Source organism: Lupinus angustifolius, chromosome LG06, assembly GCF_001865875.1.
Source record: "Lupinus angustifolius cultivar Tanjil chromosome LG06, LupAngTanjil_v1.0, whole genome shotgun sequence".
Lineage (NCBI taxonomy): Eukaryota > Viridiplantae > Streptophyta > Magnoliopsida > Fabales > Fabaceae > Lupinus > Lupinus angustifolius.
Window position 1 is genome coordinate 29,718,565 of NC_032014.1, and position 23,139 is coordinate 29,741,703.

Genomic DNA, 23,139 nt, shown 5'->3' on the forward strand with positions numbered 1-23,139 from the left:
GATTAATGTTCATTGTGTATAAATATTTGAATATATTTTTAGCATTCAAATATTGTATAATTAAATGTTATTTATTTGATTATGTTTTAGCTAATAATCATTGTATGAAAATAACTCATAAATTAAAAACACACTAAGTTAGGATATGACAGATATTTTTTCTGATAAATTTAATCAAAATAATAAAAAGAGTCTAATAATTGATTTGTTATATTACTAATTAAAATACATATATTTTCCATGAATATATATACCATTGTTATCTTTTAATTAAATAATATAATGATAGTAATTAAATACATGTGACCCGTGCATTCGCATGGCTAAAAACACACATGTTACCCGTACATTCACATTACTAAGAAAACACATGTTACCCATGTATTCGCATAGTTAAAACGCACATATTACTCATACATTCATATTATTAAGAATATACATCTTACTTTTGTATTTGTATGTTTAAGCACATAAGAAAAATAGATTGATAATTTTTAATTTGAATTTTCTACAATTAGTATTAAATTATTATTAACATATAATATATAAAAAATATGTGAGGAGGAGGTGACATGTGGCATGAAGGAAAAAATGTAAGGAGAAAGTGACATGTGACATGAGGGAAGGAGAAAGTGACATGTGGCATGAGGGAGTTTTTTTATTATATTGTTAATACAATTTTCTACAATTAGTATTAAATTATTATTAACATATAATATATAAAAAATATGCGAGGAGGAGGTGACATGTAGCATGAAGGAAAAAATGTAAGGAGATAGTGACATGGGCATGAGGGAAGGAGAAAGTGACATGTGGCATAAGGGAAGGAGAAAGTGACATGTGGCATGAGGGAATGAGAAAGTGACATATGGCATGAGGGAGTTTTTTTTATTATATTGTTAATAGATTACTCGCTCCCTACAATGTCATTATTATTGCAGTGCACGTTTTTCTCATCCCTTCATTTCTTCTTCCATATTCTCTGTACCTCATCAATATTCTTCAATTTCAATACCTCTTCATTTCTTCTTCTTCCATATTCTCTATACTTCTTCAATTCCACTTTTCGCATACTTCTTCAATCATGTACTTTAGGTAGCCATGTTTACTTTGTTGCTACTGTCCAAAACATGAAGATCATCTTTCTAAAAGTGTTACCTTTTAACCATGTTCACTAAGCTTTTATGGTCGAAAAATAGTTGGAGATCCCTACTCATGACACATTTCATGATTCACAATTTTTTTGTAGTTAAAGTTTATGTTTTTACATTATTATTTGTTCCAAAGGTCATTTTTTCTTCTTCTGGAGGTCATTTTTTGCTAACTTTAATCATTTACTTGCTTTGTTAATATTATTTGTTGCATGTCTTCTTCTTCTTCCAAAATGATACAGTTTCACAATTTTCTGTTAAAAATATGTCTGTTACTTTTTGTGGTCGTTCTTTCAATTTTTTGGTTGAAAATGAGATCTTCACTGTTTATTTGTTACATTTTTTCTTCTTCAAAATGTCGTTGTTTTTTTTTTTACTTTCATCATCTACTTGCTTAGTATATTGCTTTGTATATTTTTTTGTTAATATTGTTTTCTTGCATGTCTTTTTCTTCAAGAAGTGATCCAGTTTCTCATTTTTATGTTAAAAAATATGCCTTTGTAACTTTGTTACCTTTTGTGGATGTTCATCCGATATTTTTTTAAAAAATGAGATTTTTAATACTTATTTGTTACTTTTGTGGTTGAAAATGAGATCCCTATTTATTTGTTACATTTTTTCTTCTTCAAAATGTCATTTTTTTTACTTTCATCATTTACTTGCTTTGTATATATTTTTTTGTTAATATTGTTTTCTTGCATGCCTTTTTCTTCTAGAAGTGATCCAGTTTCTTTTTTTTTTGTTAAAAAAAATATGCCTTTGTTACTTTTTGTGGATGTTCATCGGATATTATTTTTTTAAAATGAGATCTTTAATACTTATTTGTTACTTTTGTGGTTGTTCCTTAAATCTTTATTATTTATTTGTCATCTTCCTGCTTTGTAAATATTGTATTCTTGCATGTATTCTTTTTCCAGAAGTGATCAAGTTTCACACTTTTTGTTGAAAATTAAACATTTTTTACTTTATGTGGATCTCATATGATATTTTTTTTAAATGGGATCTTTAATATTCATTCAATTTTTTTTGTTAAAAATTCTTCCTTTATTACTTTTTTTTGTTAATATTGATTTCTTATATGTCTTCTTCCAAAAGTGATTCAGTTTCACATTATCCCTTTGTTACTTTTTCAGGATCTCTATCTGATATTTTTTTAAGAATGGGATCATTAATATTTATTTGTTACCTTTTTAAAATTGCATTTGACAATTTTTAAAAATGCAATCTTTATTATTTATTTGTTATCTTTTTATAACTTGATTTTTTTCAATTAGTTGTTTAATAGTGCCTCTCAAAGTTTGTTGACTTCCTATGATATTGATATCCACCGTTTAAAGTTGTGGCTTGTGGGTTATGAAATTTCCTTTGTTCATTTTAGGGTTTTCTAAGTTTTGACTGTTGAATTTTAATTGCACGATTTACTCTAAAATGAATTGAAGGGCACATGTCTGACCTCTTCTGATATTTTTGATGCACATTTATAATGACTTAATTATTTTGTGAAAGATTGTTGTTATTAGAATTATAAAACTTTGGAATGTTCAACTTCTACCTAAACCCGGACATTTGGAAATAAGTTGGAATAATGATGGTTGATAATTGATATATAAGGAATTAATGTTTATATTTTTTATTTTCCTCTCCTTAAATCAGTCAATCATAAATAATAATAATGGTAATGCCACAACTTTTTATAATGTCAGTTGTTGTTAGTTAATGCTAAATATAGATTAAATAAATAAGAAATGAAATGGAGATATACCGTGTTCTGGAAGTAGGTGATACAACAACATCATTGGTGGTGGTAATAGATGTAAAAAATGCATCCATATGAATCACATACTAATTATTTATCATTTGTGTATTGAAATGCATTTATTATAATAGAGTCAATCATTATAACATTAGAATTAGAATATTGAAATTAAGAAAACGTGTAGAGTCTTTAAACTACAATACTTTTTTGGACGGGGATAAATGAGTAGTTTATAGGTCACAATTTGGAATAAAGAGATGAAGTCGTCCCCTTATAACATTAGAACTGTAAAAAAAAGAATTGAAACTTTAGATTTGTAACCAATAGAATTTATAAGTTTTAATATATATTTATATATGTGTGATTTTTAATTTTCCTCTAAGACTCACCAACTATGTCTAGCTGAGAAATGAGTATTTTACATTTAAAAATAGAATGGCAACCTAAGGAAAATAGATAATTCAAATATTAATACAATTTCAATTAAGGTTATTTCTAATTCCTTAATTTTATGTAACGTTCATTATAAATATAAATTTATAAATATTTATTGTTTAATTCTAAAATAAGTAATAAGAAAAATGTATTCCTTAGTTTTAGATGATCCTTATGAATATATTTTGTTTAGAGTTTAGATTTGGTTCTAATATTACAATATTAAAATAGTAACAATAAATATAACATAAAAATTATATTAATTTTTTATTATTATTAATATGTTTTAGTAGTTATTAAGAATATTAGAGTGCAACCATTATCCCAATACATATTATGCATTATAATTAAAATGTTTCTAAATCAATATACTAAGAAACATTAAATTGCAACCATTACCTTATATAATATTAAAATACAACCAGTACATTATAATTGTATTGATTGAAAAAAATTAGTATTGTATACTAAATTTGTAGAGCTCACGATTATAATTATATTGATTAAGAAACATTAATGTCTATTATATTATACATTATAACATTATAGAGTCAATCATTATAACATTAGAATTGCAACTGTATAATAATAAAACTTTATAATATTAGAATTGTAACCTTTGATTTGTAACCAACAAAATTTATAAGTTTCAATATATGTGTGATTTTAAATTTTTCTATAAGGGTGACCAACTGTATCTCTAGCTGGAAAATGATTTGATATTTTACACCTAAAAATAGAACGTCAACCTTAAGAAAATAGCTATTTTAAATATTAATAAAATTTCAATCAATGTTATTTTTTATTCCTTAATTTTAGGTAATATTCATTATAAATATAAATTTATAACCATTTATTGTTTAATTATAAAACAAGTAATATATATTCCTTAATTTTAGATCACCGTGGTGAATATATTTTGTTTAGAGTTTATATTTGATTTTTATATTGCAATATTAGAATGGTAACAATAATAAATATAACATAAAAAGAATATTAACAATTTTCTATTATTAATATTTCTTAGTAGTTATTAAGAATACTAACATTTTTAGAACTTTATTTGTTTGCAATTATTCTTTAGTGAAATAATAATAATACTTATTTTAAAAGAGAATAAAGTATTTTCTCATACCCAAATATAATTTATCTCTTCCAGCGAATAAAAGTATGACATGTGTATAATTTTGTTTACTTTTAGAAATATTTTTATAGAAAATGATCAAATAGAACATATGTTATGATTTTAGTGATATGATGAGCAAACTTATCCCCTTATACTATGAGATAATTTATTCTCATTTTGAAATTATGTTTATTTAAGAATCAATAATAATGTTATAAATTTATTGATAATTTTTTATTTAATATGATAATGATGTGTACTTTATAAAGTCTCACATCCTTCATTTTCAAATAGAATAATATAAAATATAACGAGATCTTTTTCTATCTTTACCCTACATGTAAAATCAACCATAAAAAATAGAATAGTAAAATTAACCAAGTAAAAAGTTTTCTTTTTTGTATAAATCAATTGAGATACTTAGATGATGTAATTGTTCTAATAAGCAAATTGTTATTAAATGTAAGTACTAAGATTATATTTTTTTTATGTTTTCTCTTCTCCTATCTATGTACTTCCCTACCTAATCACATATAAATATTTTTAAAACAAGATACGTGTTGTCTATTAATTAAAAATTTGCAATTAATAGTAAATCAAACAATCCTTTGAAAGATAATAAATTGGTAGGATGATGTTATTTTGCATTCTTATTTATTTATGTTGAAGTTTAGTTTAACATCCATGCGAGATTCAATTGATTAATGAGTGTGATATTATAGATAAAATTGAGTTGTAGCTCTCAATGTATTAGGAGATGTAGAACTTGGATGTTTTTCTACATCTCAAAATAAATTAATTTTTGTTACTGACTTATGAAATAATCATGAAAATAATATACATAAAATGCAAGAGTGATTAATAAAGTAAGTGAGTATGTACTTCCTAACTAATTTAGAGTGTGTTGGAATAATAAGTTTTAAATGTGAGACATTAAAATTAATGTTAAACTTCATAAAAAATTAGTGTAATGTTATTGATCTCAATTATCTATTTTCAAGTCATAAGTGCTTATGTTTTAAACAAAACACGAGTAATAAGTATTTTAATGAATATTTTTGGAGCGTAACGTATATCAATGTTTTATATATAAAAATTGTTATAAGTGATTTTTTTATTTTTATTTTGGAAATAAAAATGTAAAAAGTGTGCACATTGAAGAAAATTGACACATTTATCATAAGTGCTTTAATGAATGTATTTTTAATTATTATTTTACTTAAAAAATTATACACTTTGTACATACAACACTATAAGGATGATCAATTTATGCAATCTAGAGCAACAATTGTATCAACATTAAGATTGTTGATTAAATTAATGAATATGTTGTGAGTAAAATTTTATCGTGAATTTTCTAAATGTCTTTAAATTTTCATTATGTTCGACATAATAAATTTATTAAACTTATACCAATAAATATTCTAACGTATAAATAGATGTGAGGATGTCATATTCATATAAAATATGCTCTTACAAATATAGTTTATTTACATTTATAATATAAACTATTAAAATATCCTTTGTAAATATCTTTTCTTATTTAATATAAGAGGATCTATACCATGTTATTCGTCAACAACTCTAATTTGTCATTTAAATACATAAACATTATCTATGTAATCATCATTAACTTTTTAATTTAAAATTTACTTTGCACTGATTAAAAAAATTCATGCAATACACATTATCACCCGTGCGAATGCATGGATCTCATACTAGTTGAGTGTAAATATAAAATATCTTACAAGTCATTGATTTATTGATAATAGCACATGCATAAGCCACTTCAATTGATTTATTAAATTAGAGGTTATAAGTAGCATTTTGAACAAAACCCCCAAATTAAATAAGACTAATAATGACTTGTTTTTTCTAAACTCTGGTTCTATCGAGAAGGGAAAGGAAAGGAGAGGGATGAGAGGGTAAAGAGGGGGGAGGAAAGGAAGGAGAAGGGAGGGCAAATCCAACTAAACCTCTCCCTTGTTTGGGAGTGTGGAATTTAGATAGGAGGGGATTGAGAGTTAATGTAATACAAAAATACTATTTTACCCCCCTTTTAAAAAATCAATAGTATGTTATGTATTATATGTTATAGAATAATATTAATAAGAGTAGTTAGGTAATTTGGCTTATTTTATTTTCCTCCCAAAACACCCCAATTTGGGGGAACTAGGTATTTTGACATTTGGAGGGTTTGAGGGGGTTTGAAAAATCCTTCAAAACCCTCCCCTCTCCTCCACTAAACTCCCAAACAAGGGAATCCCTCTCCTAAACCCTCCCCTTCCTTCCCTCCCCTCCAAAATGGTACTCCCAAACACACCCTAAGTAAATTATTATAAATTATTATAACTTATAAATTCTTGAAGACATTGTGAAATATATATTACAAATAAATTGTATATAAAAGATAAGATTAGATGAGCAAGAAAGATGAAAATCTTGCTTATGCTACAAGATTTTGCATAAGAATTTGGCACAATGCAAGTTGATAGTTGTTTATCCAGTTTAATATTTAGAATTGTCAGTATAATTTTTTTTTTGTATGGGAAATACATCAATGCACATATAATTTATTAATTAATAATAATTAATAGATGGATATGTAGTATAAAAACTCTTTCACTATTATTGTATAATTTATTTTTTCTAGTTTGTCTAGTATTAATATGTAGACATGGCCAATGGGTGGTTTTAAACTTCTAATTTTGTTTTCAAAGATTTTTAATGAAGACATTATAATAACTTCCACCATTAAAATGTTTACTCGTAAAGATGGACTTAGTTTCTCCTCCTAAGTGGTGCCAAATTCTAGTAAAAAGTATATTACACTCGGGAAAATCTCATCTAAAATAAGTAAGAATATAAAGTAGCAAAGTAAAGATGCATTCGTGATTAGATAAATACATTTAGATCTCAACTCACTTGATCATCTAAAATGGTAATTTGTTTTATGCGAGTATTAAAAAAATTTACGAGGCAAAGTCCTAAACATGGATGGATTCCACATCCTTTTGGGCTCAGGGCTGAATAACACAAAGTATGGTCACAACTCACAACAAAGGCTGGTAGCAGAAACACATGTTCACTCAATTTGTATTAGTTTTATGTACTTTTTACCTTAAGTACAAACAATTAATATACTTTTTTTTTTGGGTATGTGATTGTTCATTCTAATAAATGTTACTATCATGAATCAATTTTTTAATTTTTATTTTAGTTTTTTAAAATTCAATGGAATCTTACGCTACTAGATCAAAATGTTGTTGATTCGTATTTCTTTTATTTGGGTTTGAATGTACGGTCTTTATAGTTGTTGTTTTATAGAATTTAATCCCTTAAATTTAATTGGTACTATTCAACAATTTTATTTTTGCAAGGACATAATTTGTTTGACGAATGACCACATAAAGAATTAGATACAAAATTAAGTCCACAAATTTTTTAATCAAGTAAAGTACACAAGTAAAAAAAAACTTCTTAAAAAATAAAAATAGTTATTTTCCATACCTCTTAGAATTATTGAGACCACCATTTAATCTTTTATCTTCAATAGAATCTGCCCTTAATGTTTTTAGTAAAGAAATAAAGCCCTTTGCCTTTTGCTTTTTACTCTATTATCCATGTTTATCTTTAGTGATAAGACTTGGTCAGAAATGAGTATATTTGTCCATGGAAGAATCAAGGATAGGGGCACAAAGCAGGTAATGAGAGATCTTATAAACCTGTCCCACATGTATATAGACCATTCCTAGTAGTAAGTAGTATAAGTTGGTGGGACAAATTTATCTATCTTACCATTTAAAATCTTACTTTTTATAAAAGTATTACCTTATATATCAAATAAAAGAAACCATTATGAATGACGACTATTTGATCCTTAATCTCATTCGCATTTAATTATGTCCATCATAATGAATGACCTATGCTATTATATGGTTGAATACAACTCCTAGTACTGAAAATAAGATGTGAAATATAATATTTTTAATTAAAAAACAAATTAATCCCCATAAGATATGGTTAGGCCATGTGGTCCACAAGATGTCCCATCCCTAAATTTTCAAGTACCTAACCTGTCCTACAATTATTTTTGAAGGATTAAATTAAATGTTTACTATAAATATATTGTACTGCTTAATTCTATCAGTCAAGTATTTACTCTCGTACCGGAATAGTACAATAATGTCAAAAAAAAGTTAAAAGAAGAATTTTCCTTAGCCATAAAAGAATGTAATTGAAATTAATACAATTAACATTCATAACCTCTTTAATTTTTACTAACATAGAGATAAAGTCCCAATTTATGAATAAAGTCAGAACGAATGAAGAATGAAAATACTTTATATCACTCCAATATATTATTCTCATTGTCACAAATCTAAATAATTATTGATTTTATGGGTTAAGTGACTTTATATTTCGGGTATTGACGTGACAATTTTTAATGAGATTGTTGTTTCTCATTAGTGATAAAGGAAGTGATATAATTGAGTGTGTACATAAGATTTTAGTTCCTCAATGACACATTGGTGAACTACATACAAGATGTAAATTTCATCATATTCTAGTCATTTTACATTGAACATTGTGATTCTTCTATGTATAAATCCATAAATTTAAGAGTAGGTATGAGTAAAATGTTATTCTACTTAATCATTCAGTTTGATCCAATTTTAATTAGAGTCATCTATAGTGGGGTTTTATTAAATCTACGACCATGTTCAAGTTCATAAATTAGTTTATATTAATAATATTTAGGATCAAATAAGGTTTTAACCCAATAAAAATCATCCTTAAACATTTATTTAAGGCAGCAATTTAGTTGCTCAATATTTCTTCCATATGACAATTTAATTCAAAAAAATGGATTAATTTAGATGAAGTAGAAAATTTGAAGAACTAATAGATGATATCAATTTATGTAGAAATTGTACCACGACAAAATTCTCAAGACTATTTAGTAATTTTATTTCATTCATTATTGGGAAGTAAGTTTTTTCTAAGAAACAAATTATGTCTCTTCTTTTTTTCCTATAACAAATATGAAAGCAAATTACTTTACCCTACATTTATCATGTGACTAAACATCAACGTTGCATGTTTGATCAGTCTGAAACTTCATCACCGCAGTGGCTACTCCGATAGCATTATTCCGGCCACCGCCGAGTGTAATATACGCCGGACAGTTCACATCAATGTGATACCTCCCGGAAACCCAAGTCCCCACCTTCCACTTCACTCTTCCGTTTATCTTAACGTTCACCAAAGTCCCTCCTGCGTCCTGATCTTGCTGTAGAGAACTCAACACGTATGGCGACACCGGCACGGTGTTGCCATACAAGAACGGCGACCATACAGTAGCTTCACGATGGCCCTGATAGGTTACCGGGACCATCGTGTAGCTAGAAATCTGTTGGCCGCGGTAGGAAGCGTAGACACCAAGTTTTTGATAGTAAATGCCAATGCGTGCATTAGGGTTGAAGGATGAGATCGTGGCTTGCATGGTGGTGGTGAGGGTGTTAGGGGTGGGAGAGGAAAAAGAGGGTTCGGTGGCGGTGGCGGTGGTGGAGGAGAGGTTGAAGGTGTAAACGGTGAGATCTTGAATGATGAAGTGTGGTTTGGAGGGTTGGAGGATGATCCATATTAGGAAGATGATTAGGAGGATAAGGATGATGAAGGTGGTGATTCCGACGAATATGCGGCGGAGGAGCTGGCGGCGCTCCTCATCATGGTGGCCACAGTCCTTTGACATGGTGAAAATTTGTCTAGCTAGTTGTGATTGAAAGAAGAAAAGTGGTGGTTATTGTTTAGCTTATATGCTAAGGCAAAAGAAAAAGTATAAAGTTTCCTTTGCTTGCAATGGACTCACAAATTTGGTGCATATTTGTTACAAGAAAATATGCATTATATATAGGCGAAAAAAAAAAAACAAGGAGTGATGAAGTGTTTCCACTAAAAGACTTGGATTTGGTAACTTTAATTTGGTCTTATGGTTTGTTATGTAAAGTACAAGCATGCATTATATGTTAAGTTGGGTTATATGTCCAATCAAAATATATATTATCCTCACCATGATATATACCCACAACATTTGCATTTTTAGCGAATTGTATAAAAAACAACATGCTCTCAATACTTCAATTATTAAGCTACAAAATGCAAATGCATTAAACCGCATCAAAATCACATTAATTCAAAAACAAATTTTATCATAAAAACTTATTTACACCACCATAACTCATGTAGATGAGAATAGTTAATTTTTTTTATAGGGAATACTATATACATGCTGTGGGCTAGACAAATAAGCATGTTATTTGAACGCCCGAAATTGGTAATTAACTTAAGTAACTTAAGTGATAGTTCCTCTTACATTTGCATATAAAGTTTCTCTTTTAACCTCTCATACTTAGATTAATTTACGGTGTAAGTGTATCGACCAAGTGTAAAATCATTTTCTTTAGACAAAATGTCTTAATATAGCTAGCTATAAAATTCTGGACTGATTTATGGGTGGGGAGTGATACTCTCAAAAGTTCATTTCCCAGATTATTTCAGGTGGCTTTGGATAAAGAGGTAACTGTTATTTCCTTGGGTGCATGGAATAACGGGGTTTGGTCATGGATTTTGAGATGGAGAAGGAACTTATTCTCTTGGTAGATGAAGAATCTTGAAGAACTCCTTAGACAAATCCATGGAATTGTGACCCTAAACAACACTCCGATGACTCTTAGAATTGGATTCATGATACGAATGGAAAATACTTGGTTAGGAATGCTTATCAAACTCTACAAAAAGTGAATGGAAGTTGTGGTCTTGCCTTCTTCAAAAGACTATGGGCTTGTAATGCTCCGGCAAAGATGAAATGCCTAGTGTGGAAAATTGCCTTGGATGAGTTACCAACTAGAGTGAACCTTTCTCGTAGAAGTGGACTAATTGCTCATGACACCCTTCTTTGCTCTCTTTTTGGTAAGGTGAAGGAATCTACTAGTCATTTGTTCTTCTCTTGTTATGTATCTTATCTTGTTTGGCAACAACTCTATTCCTGCTTTGGGCTATCCTCCATTATTCATTATGACGTCATGTCTTCTTTTGCAATCCATGAAAGTGCTCTATGGTTGGAGAATAAGAAACAAAAATGGTGAATGACAGTTTGGTTTGTCACAATTTGGACTATTTGGCACATTAGGAACAAAACTATTTTTGATAATAAGATGTTCCAAGTAGATGAGGTGATGGAGCTTATTTTTATGTACTCTTGGAGCATTCTCAATGCTCGCTTTCCTCTTTTTTCTTATTCACTTGTTGATTGGGTGAGACACCCATCAAATTGTCTCTCACTTTATTAATTTAGAGATTATGTGGATAGAAATTCCACTTGTTCTCCTAATTTCTTTATCTCTTAATTAATAATATTTTCATTGCTGATAAAAAAAAATATAGGTAGCAAAAAGAGTGTCTATACCCTTTTAAAGTTTGAGTAAAAACCGCGTGAAGGGTAAAAGATTAAAGAAACTTATTTACTAGGGAAGACAATCCATAAAGCCAAAACCAAAGGATTGGACCCAGGGGTAGAGGAAGGTAAGGTTTATCTTAGTGTAACTTAAAATGGAAATGAAATATTCAGACATGGAGTTAGGTTTATCTTTGTATAACTTAAAATGCAAATAAAATCAATGCCTAATTATGTGCATACCCAAAAGTTGTCCAAAGTCTTTCTATATAAACCTTAATGACTTTTCATACGTAATAACTATAATAGGTAAAAATAAATATTTCTTATGTGATCAGCAAAGAGTTTGACAAGTTCATTGTAATCATTTCCACATTTCTTCTCCTTTTCTTCCCCCTTTCAATTGAACGAACATATTATGTAACTACTTCGGTAAAAAGAGCTTTATATTTGTTACTAAAGTACATTCTTATTCAAAAAATTGAGTGCAAAGATAAAATAATTTAAATTATATATAATTATTGAATTTTAATGATATTTTAGTTTTCTCACTTAAAATTACTCATAAATAAACAAGATACATTAAGTGTTGATATAGAGTCAAATCTGCCCTATATTTGCTGAACTTTCATATCACATGACAAGTCCACACCGATGTTACCGTTATTTGGAAGGGCACCCCATGGAAGATAGGAATACTAACCTTTAAGGAGGTCATTTTCCCAACATTTTGTGAACGAAAGTGTGAAACCCAAACTATTTTATTTGGACACAGTGAAAGTTCTAATTTTAGAAAAAAAATTAATAATAAAATATTTTTTTAACTAATTAGAAGAAGTGACAGATAAAATAACTCATTTTTTAATAAGAGAAAATGTGTTCCCCATAATTTAGGCCTCCAACAAAAAAAAATTGATCAGAGGTAGATTGAGAAACGAACTAGTGGGGCCTAAATTCATCATATTATTATTATCATTTGAAGGTGGTTGGAAGTGGGTGATGGATAATTCTAAGAAAAACAACCACTAACTCCAAAGTTCCCTTATCTTTCAAGTTAGACATATTGGCCTTCACAATTTTCAGTACACAAATCATGTTTTCCTAATGCATGGCCACTTTCTAGTCATTTTCTCTATGATTCGATTTTATCACTCATTGTAATTTCATTATAGTTTGGTCGTCAATATGACTATACATTATTTTTGTGTGTGGAAGTAACATATCACAATGAATACTAAAAGGTTGAGAGATTGTCTAAGAACTTTTGTGTTTCAACGTAGAAGAACAAATATAAATATTTCTATGATACCTAGAATTTATATCTTGGTCTTGCACCATATCTTTCTAACACTAACTATATGTTAATGTACCAATGATAGAATTTTAAAATTGAACTATAGATCATTCCACATGACATTTAGATATGGTTCACAACCGGTTTGTTCAATTAAATTTATGGTTCACACGACTCAGCTTTACCTTGTAGGCAAACGAAGAATCTGTTTCCAGGAAGTTAACCAGCAAACAATCTCATTATTGTGCCTAGATTCACTATCTTATAGTTAAATTCAATCTAGTTCTTAAAACATTTGCCATAGCAACATCATCAAATTGCAAGGCATCCCCCCTACAGGTTAGGATAAGCTACCTTCTCTTTTCATTTTATCATCAATTAATTAAAGGAACCTTATGAATGTGGAAAAGTGGGAGTAGAATTTTCTTTGAATATTCACTTCAGAAAATGATTCAAAATGAGAAGGAACGGACAAAATGTAAAAGATAATAAGAATAAAGGAAGGACAGTCACATGATATCACAACATTGATGAAGGATTCCATATGCCAAAAATAAAGTAGAGAGGAAAAAGCATATGAAAATATCAATATGGGTAAATAGTAAATGACTAATTGTCGAATAAAAACCACATGATATCATTTCATAATTGACAATTCCATCTAACTTATTATCATTTTTCCCTTTTGGGCTAATCCAGTAGCTCTTGTTTCTTACTCCATAAGAAGGCAAGGTTTCATCTTTCTTACATCAACCAGCATCTCCTATGGGGAACAAAAATTTCATTTTTATTTGAGTCTCACACATTATTTTATAATTTATTACAACTCCATATAAAATAAGAACAACATAACTTTTTTCCTACTATAACAAACATCATTCCTATTCTTATTTAGGTCACACAACATCTACTTTTTCCCCACAACATCTACCTCTCCTCACTTTTCTTTGGCTAAGAACAACAAAAAATTGTTCTTATTTAAGAAGAAAAATTAGAAAATAAGAACAACGCAATGAAGAACAGAATAAAAATGTTTTATTCCATTAAGAATAACCTTAACCTTAAGAATAATCAATGTGATTGTTCTTCGCTTCTCAAGATAGAAAAGAAAAGATCAACTTTCATCCTTATTATAGTTCTTAGTTTCTTACCCAATCCCAACACAAAACATTGTCTTACATTGCAACAAAAGAAACTAGGAGTATTCCATCACACACAAAAAAGGATACAAAAAACAAAAGACCAACTCCCCTAGATAGAATAGGTACAACAAGTTGCTAACCAACCAAGACCAATTTCCGAAGAGGCCCAAAGGGATCATGTATGGTTTATTTCTAAGAAGTAACACTCATGAAAGAGTTATTGTAAAGTGTTGCATACATTTAAGAGGAAAAAAAAATGCTCACAACAGATTCATGAGTATATTAGTAAACCAAAGAAACTTTCTACAGAATCAAGAAAAAAACTTGTTCTACTGAACCAACTGCAATCCAGAAGTGGTTCTTAATGAACATAGATTGGTGAAAATGACATTTATTCTTGATCACAATATCAAATAGTGAATAGAATAACTCACCAACTCATATAGATAGGAAAAATTATGTGGATAGAGTAGTTTGACTACATTATTACACGTTTAGTTTAGGTTTTAAAATATTTATGAAACTATAATTTTTTAGGGACTCGTAGATGACATCCACGATTTTGGGGAAATCGTGAACCTGCAATGCAATTCACCTGGGAACTTGTGCATTGCAAACACGAGATATGCTGACATGTCATGCACAACTTCCTTACTCGTGAATTGGAAACTCGAGTTTCAATAAGACAAGGTGAAAAACTAATTTTCACATTTTCCTTTTACACGGTTGTTTAGTTAGGGTTTTAGGGGTTAGTTTTAGGGAGTTTAGTTAGGGTTTTTTATTTTAGTTAAGGTTTATGATTTTAGTTGTATAAAAATAAAAGTCATAAATTAAAATAAGAAGACAAAATAATGAAAATGAAATTGATAATTTTACTAGGAATTGGAAAATGATTACATTATAAAAAAAAATAAGAAAACGAGAATAAATGTTGGATGATGTAGTACTTATAAATCTTTTACACTACATTGTATAGATATTACATACGTATATTTTTTAAAATCTTTTAACTTTTTTTTGTTACTATTAAGGATATTGCTTCATCTTTTGGATAAGGAATTAATCTCATTTAGGGTGAGTGGTTGTCTCTTCCAATAAGTGTCTTATACAAGAATCAACACTTGACATTTTGGCCGTTCTGAGATCTAGCATAACTTTATGTGAAGAAGATCTTGCTCCTGACCTTGACACAATTTTGATGAAGACACCAACATCATCAAAAAGAAGAAAATGGAGAATACTTATAAAGACAATGAAGATTCAAGCTTCAAGATATTCAATACTTTTAGTCTAAGTCTAAATATGCACTTCTATTTTATACTCTTGATTATACAATAGTAGTAATGCTCAAACTATTTTTTAAGAAAATTGAAACACTTTAAAATACTTAAAACAATTTTCAAAAATAGTGTGTAATTGGTTATCCAACTTAAAACTGATCAGAGTAATCCATTACTGTCTTTGAGTATCAGATTACCAGTGTTATTAAAGTTGAGTAACCGATTACTCAATTTGCTGTAATCGATTACTCTAATTTGAAGATAAATGATCAGTGGACAGAACACTTGAGTAATCGATTACTTAATGTTGTAATCGATTATTGTGAGCTGTTGCATTAGATTTTTAAATTCAAAGTGAATGAGTTTCAATCCAAAAGACATGTTTTCATTCCAATCAATTCCTACCCTTAAAAAGAGACATTTTGGCTGATTGGAAAACCTATATAAATGCATTGAAACTTACAATTGCAACATACAACATATGCACAACTCTTATACAAATTTCAAAAACTCTTACACATATTCTGAAATTATTTTCTACATTTTTTGCAACAAATTCTTAAACTTTCAAAATTGATTTTTCTGAAGCTGCTTAAAGTGAAAATGTTTCAAATTTATAAACTTATAACGAACATTAGTACTAAGTATATTAAAGACTTGTTTGGATTGCAAGTTACATCACTTTCATACTTGTAAAGGCAATTCAATCATTGTTGTACATTCTTCATTATTATTGCAAAATACTTTCTTTCATGAGGTGTGATAAGAAAAGGGATTAGAATCACTTGAAAATGTGTTTTCCAAAAGTGAATAAGGATTAAGGAGTGTGTAAGGTACATAGAATTATCGGGGTGAGATATTGTAATTACAACTCATAATCTTTAGTGGAAAAATATATTGTGCTGCAAGAGTACTGGATGTAGCATTCGGTGTACAAGAATGTGAACCAATATAAAAATTCTTGTGTACTCTCTTCTCCATTATCTCTTTGATTTACTTATTAATTTTCTGCATATATTTTTCCGATGCACTTTAACTCTTGATTTTGCAAAAAAAATTGACATTATTTTAAGTCAACTAATTCACCACCCTCTTAGTTACAATCTCAGTCTTACACTTTACACCACTAAAACAATATCTTGTTGGTTATCATCAACTATTATCACTAATACATTTTCACTGTAATTAATAAGGATTTTCTTATAAAAAAATAATTAATGTACTTCAAAATAATTAATAAGGATTTTATTTTTTATTTTTTTTGTACATGGGAAACAAAAAAAACCAAGCATAAAAATAGAGTCAGTTTCATTTTGATTTTCTACTCACTACCATTTATTTTTAAAGAGAATTACAGGCAGTTTAATTTTGTATATGAACTCAGATTTTATGGTGATACTTCTGTACACGTGACCATTTTAATAAACTATAACTCGTGTATATATTTTTTTAATAAACTATACTCATGTTTTGGATTACCAGCATAAAAATATGTATTCACATTAATTTATAATTATCACAACATCATTTAAATAAAACTGCGCAAAAAAATTATATTCAAGGAATAGTTTGAGAAACATGATATCTCAAACTAATACAATAAATTCAAAATGCCAAGTGCTATAACTAGCTGGAAATATTGGATATTCTTATTGCAGTAAGTGAACATGTACACGTGAAGTTGCCTTGATATCGAGAAAGAGCAACACCTCAAAAAAGGATAGAAGTTTTTATCTTTTTTCTTGACATAAAGGAAATTTTTTCTAGCATTTAATATACATACACCGAATGTATAAGTGTTTTTCATCAAATCGTTCATCAAATATATAAATTAATGGTAAATGTTATTTTGATAGTGTAAAAAACTTTCAATAAAGAAATATACTCAAACAAATTTATATACATATTATTTTGTGATTTTATGATTTTTACTATACGTGATTATGTTTAATTTAAACTATTTCTCTACAAATGTATATGCTCAAGTTCTTTGTATTCGATGTACCAAAAAAATTATTTGTTTTCATTAAACCAATATTCTTTCTAACTTATCATACGATAAAGTTGTGTATGTAAATTCCAAAGGAATGGATGATATCTTAAACATGTCTTCTTACTTTCTCACTGCAAAGTGCAAACGCATCTTCACCTCATGAATATCTCTATTTTCAATTTGTTTTATTGCAAAAGATACCCAAAAGTCCAAAACCACATCAATCAGTCTTTCCAACTTTTCATTCTTTGGCTATGACTTCATGTTGTCATAAATCATATAAAAGTTTATAAAAAAAAATTAGATAGAGAAGAATCTCAGAACTTAGAAAATGAAATGTTCAATTGCCACCCTATTTCTACCTAGTCTCCTTACCCTCAATGGCACTACCAATCATGGCTACTTTTACCTTAAACTGCCTAGTACATGTAAGAGATTTGAGGCAAGTAGTGAATATGATGGATAGATTGGGTTTCTATCATAAGTGGAGGATGTGGATTAAAAATTTACTTCATTCAAACTTAGTTTTCATTTTGGTTAATGGGAGTCCGACTAAAGAGTTTTCTATGGCAAGAGGTTTGAGGCAAGGGGACCCAATTGCACCTTTTTTATTTCTAATTGTTGCTGAAGGTCTTAGCGACATAATGAGAACAGCAGTTTTGAAGAACATATTCACTGGGTATAAGGTTGGCAAATATGATGTGATTCTTTCTCATTTGCAATATGCGGACGAACCCTTCTAATTGGTGAGAACTCTGAACATAATGTTTTGGTGCTGAAAAGTATTTCGAAATGTTTTGGATTGGCTTCTGGGTTGAAAATTAATTTCCACAAGAGTAGCGTCATGGGTCTTAAGTCAAATCAAGACTTTGTTATGAAGGCGGTTGAAATGTTAAATTGTATTGTTGGCTCTGTACCCTTCAAATTTCTCGGGATTCCTATTGGAGCTAATCCTAAACGACTCTCCACTTGGTCTCCTATAATTGATATTTTCAAAAAGAAGTTATCTCTCTGGAAGCAAAAGCTCATATCCTTCGGTGCTCGGGCAACTCTCCTTAAATCGGTATTATGCTCCTTACCTATATATTATTTCTCTTTTTTTAAAGCCCAATTTCTGTTATTAATATGATTGACAAAATTCAAAGACGTTTTCTTTGGGGGAGGGGGGAAGAGAGAAAAGGCATTCATTTGGTAAAGTGGAAGAATGTTTGCAGGCCAAAAGAGGAAGGGGTCTAGGGGTTAAAAATTTGTTTGTGTTCAACTTAGCTCTTTTAGGTAAATGGAGGTGGAGATTATTAATCGAGAGAGATGCTCTTTGGGTGAAAGTCTTAAGATCTAGATATGGGGATGAGTTTTTAAGTAATGGAGTAGGCGGTGTTTTTGAGTGTTTCAGGAAAGGTTCTTCTTGGTGGAGAGAATTAGGAAATCTTAGTCATAACAGGGAAGGGATTGGTTGTGGGTGGGTAGATGGTGGTTTCCATAGGTCTTTAGGATGTGGATCCTCTATTAAATTTTGGACTGACGTTTGGATAGGGAGAGATTCTCTCAAAAATGCCTTTACAAGATTATTTCAGGTGGCTTTGGATAAAGATGCAACAGTTGAATCTTTGGGTGCATGGAGAGATGGAGTTTGGTCTTGGAATATTCAATAGAGGATGAACTTGTTCGCTTGGGAGGAAGAGGATTATGATGATCTCTTAAAAACAATCCATGATTCTAAACCTAAACCACAAAGTGAAGATACTTGGATATGGTTACATGAATAATGTGGGAAGTATTCGGTCAAGAGTGCATACCAATTTTTACAAAAACAGGAAGGAAGCAACGATCTCATTTTCTTCAATAAGCTTTGGGCGAGTAATGTCCCATCAAAGATGAAGTGCTGGAAAATTGCTTTGGATGGTATTCCAACTAAACTCAACCTAGATCATAGAGGGGGTTTAGGAGTACATGACTCCCTTTTGTGTGTTTTTGTGGTGAGTTGGAGGAATCCACTAGTCACTTGTTCTTTTCTTGCCCAACATCCTACATTATTTGGCAAACACTCTATTCTTACTTTGGACTTACCTCTATTATTCATAATGAAGTAAAGACACATTTGTCAATTCATGCATCTTTGTTACGGATGGACAACAAGAATATCCATTTGTGGATGACTCTTTGGTTTGTCACAATTTGGACTCTTTGGCATATTAGGAACAAAAATATTTTTGAGAACAAGCGTTTTCACCTTGATGAGATGATGAAGCTTATTTTACTACATTCTTGGAGTCTTATCAATGCCCGCTTCCCTTTCTTTTCTTTTTCTCTAATTGCTTGGTTGATGAACCCTTCAAATGATATTCTTCCTTATTATTTGTAGGGATTTAGTAGATAGGAGTACCACTTGTTCTCCTAATTTTTCTTTATCTCTATATTAATATTCTTATTGCTGATAAAAAAAATTATGATCGGGTGAGACACCTATCAAATTGTCTCTCACTTTATTAATTTAGAGATTATGTGGATAAAAGTACCACTTATTCTCCTAATTTCTTTATCTCTTGATTAATAATATTTTTATTGCTGATAAAAAAAATGTGAAGATGCTTACTCATATAAGAAGTGTTTATTTTAATTTATACTACACGATCTTTATTATGATTTTTTATCTAGTTGAATGTATTGTTTTTTTAGAATATTGTTTGAGTTGAACAATTATGGTATAACGAAACTAGCTCTTTTAGAAATAATCTTTTCAATGCAAAACTAGAATTGTAGTCTTTGCTCAACAAAAAAGAATGATATTCACTACTTAACTAAAATGATATCTTCTCAGGAACTAATAATTATAATGAATTAAAAATAGGGAAGGTATGAATGTCTAATTTTTTAAACTGAAATGATATATTATAATTGATACGAAATAAATATGACAATATGTTTGGAGAAGACAAATCGTTTTAGAGAACTAAACTATAATGTAATAACAAATGAAACATGTTGTGTAGTGAGTTAAAGCGTGTGTAAATCACTAGTCTCGTGTGTATAAAAATGAATTTGGTACATAAAAAGTGTATATATAATATCCTTTTTATACAACGATGAGAATGAAATATGAATCAAGGCAATGATATGAGCTACTCAAACCCCACTTCTTACTTGGGAAAATAATGTCTTAGTTTGATGGCAACTTTTATCTACATTTTCTAACCAAATGCATTTAACTTCAATCTTAAGATATATTATGAAGTGATTGTGAGATAAAAAGTCTGCATTATTATAATCAGTCCAAACAAAATAAAAAAATTATATGTTAATGTAGCATGCACATAGAATCAAACTAAGAAAGCAAACCCTTTTAAGTTCATATTACTTTGCTTTATTCAGTTTATAGTTACATCATTGACATCATTGATTATAAGAAGATAAGAGATTTGCATTATTGTCACCTGCCAGGTGATTTTTTCAGGTGGCTCAACATCCTCATAAATAAGACGGTTCTGTCACATATCTTCTACATCACTATCTTTAATCATTTCTTCATAAAAAATGGCTGCATGTGCCATCATTCTATTCCTTCTATGATACCACTATAAATTCATGTTACAGCTTTTCACCTTACTTGCTCACACCACTTGCATGCAAACATTGTTCATATTCAAACAAAAGATTCTCTCTAATGGCATCAAAAATTATCCTTTCCTCTTTCATTTTGCTTGTCCTATTGTGCTTGCTTCTCATGAGAGAGACTTCTGGTTTGTCATTAATTAAACAACAAGTTTTATTTTTGATATTTTCATGGTAGTTACTTGAGTCTAAGCATTCATATGATGTTTTGTTTATTCACTTTTTTGGCAGATTGTGGTTCTGTGCATGAATGCATTGGTTCTAATGCAGTTCTTAAGGAGATTCGGAATAGGAAGGTTATTACTCTACTATAAACTTTTAAAATACACAGGTTTTTCTCTTCTGTCTTTTTCCCCTCCAAGTTTTTCTATTATCATAACATGAAAAAGATCTTTTTGCAGGTTCTATTTATATTCTCGTTTATGGATTAGTATGCTAATACATTATTATTATACCCCTTCTTAATTAGTAAAACAGAAAAGAAAGATTGGTAGTTTTCTCTATTATTTTATTCTTGGCTCAATTGTTTCTATTTTCACAAAATATGTGAATTTTCCCCCCTAGATTCTCAATATCTCTTTTGTTCTTGGACTAGGATATTGATGCATTAGTCAACCTTTCTTACTTAAACACAACTTATATATGCCCTTCCAAGAAAGAAGGGTTTTCTCTATTATTTTTTCTTCCTCAAAAGTTTTTGTACTATAATAAAACGTGAGTTTTTTTGCAGTGTCTAATATATTAACTAATGCATTTAATTTCTATAACATTTCCACTTGTTCAGGTGCTTTCTGCTTTGAAGAATAAGAAAAATAGTTTGAAGGTTAGCCTTGAAGGATCATCATCTAGCACCAAGTATGGTGAAAAGCCACTGAGTTGGGAGTTGAGGAAGGTTCCTTCAGGTCCAGACCCTCTGCATCATAATGGCGGCACCCCAAAAAAGCCTGAAACCCCTTAAACATATTGAAGTTACTAGCTTGCTAATGTAATCTGAGCCTAGTTTTTTTTGTTATCAAGATCCATGTCTATCTACTTATGGTTAGTTAGTTTGACAATTATGTAAGTTTAGTACTATAGTTTTGACTTTGTACTAGATATATGTTGGCTTGTTTCTGTTCCTTTTATTATTAATAACAAGTTTTTTTAAGCGAATGCAGTTATTTTATATATGGCTAAATTTTGAATTTAAGTTTAAATGAAGTTTAATCTCTGTCCACATTGCAAGCTGAAATGAAGTTAACAAAATTGAAGAAGTTTAGAAATTTGCTACACTTTTAACTTCTCGACCATTTTATATATGATAAATGTAATAATCGTAAGATAATTTCAATTATAATGTTTTTTCATTAAAAGACCATTATTTTATATAATTTTAATATAAAAAAATTTATTTTGTTTTAAGTATTATGTTCTGCAATTAGTTGATAATGAAAAATGTTATCAGGAAATAGAAATAATTTATAAGATTGTAATCATAAATTAATTAGAAATAAAAATATAAGGTAATCAACCTTTTAATAATACATAAAAGTTATGGAACATAATTTATATTGTTAGTTTTTCTATCTCTTTAGTTATTAAGAAGTATTTGAGCAATAATTTAATGTGATATTAGAGGAATGTAAAAGTTAATTGAGAGCTCATAGGAGTGTTGTTAAAATCGTACTGGTTATCAAATTGGTCAGGATACTAGTATAGTAATATAGTAGTTCAATCAGTGTTTTAGTAATTAAACCGCATGCCGAGTAAACCGGACATATCTGCTTATATTTATACATATATAAACCTATAATAAAAAAATTTCAAATAGGTAGATACTCAAATTTATAATCTAAATTCTTAATGTACTCAAAATTCACCTAAACAAACAATTTTAAGTCTTTAACAAATTTAAAGT

The 23,139-nt window shown here is 29.1% G+C and overlaps 2 protein-coding genes across 2 annotated transcripts; one reads left to right on the forward strand and one right to left on the reverse strand.

Annotated features, from left to right (window-relative positions):
• LOC109350847 (NDR1/HIN1-like protein 12) lies at nt 9,426-10,378 on the reverse strand. The gene has a single exon (XM_019592156.1). It carries the CDS (start codon nt 10,221-10,223, stop codon nt 9,552-9,554), a length of 672 nt encoding a protein of 223 aa, XP_019447701.1. The 5' UTR covers nt 10,224-10,378; the 3' UTR covers nt 9,426-9,551.
• Nucleotides 21,295-22,350, forward strand: LOC109351315 (protein CLAVATA 3). The gene is made up of 3 exons (XM_019592763.1): nt 21,295-21,370; nt 21,474-21,538; nt 22,027-22,350. The coding sequence occupies exons 1-3, from the start codon at nt 21,295-21,297 to the stop codon at nt 22,198-22,200; spliced, it is 315 nt and encodes a 104-aa protein (XP_019448308.1). The 3' UTR covers nt 22,201-22,350.

Coding starts and splice junctions, on each gene's coding strand:
- LOC109350847 (XM_019592156.1), bottom strand. CDS start 10,223: ATGTCAAAGGACTGTGGCCACCATGATGAGGAGCGCCGCCAGCTCCTC.
- LOC109351315 (XM_019592763.1), top strand. CDS start 21,295: ATGGCATCAAAAATTATCCTTTCCTCTTTCATTTTGCTTGTCCTATTG. Junction 21,371..21,473: donor TCTCATGAGAGAGACTTCTG/GTTTGTCATTAA, acceptor CTTTTTTGGCAG/ATTGTGGTTCTGTGCATGAA. Junction 21,539..22,026: donor AGGAGATTCGGAATAGGAAG/GTTATTACTCTA, acceptor CCACTTGTTCAG/GTGCTTTCTGCTTTGAAGAA.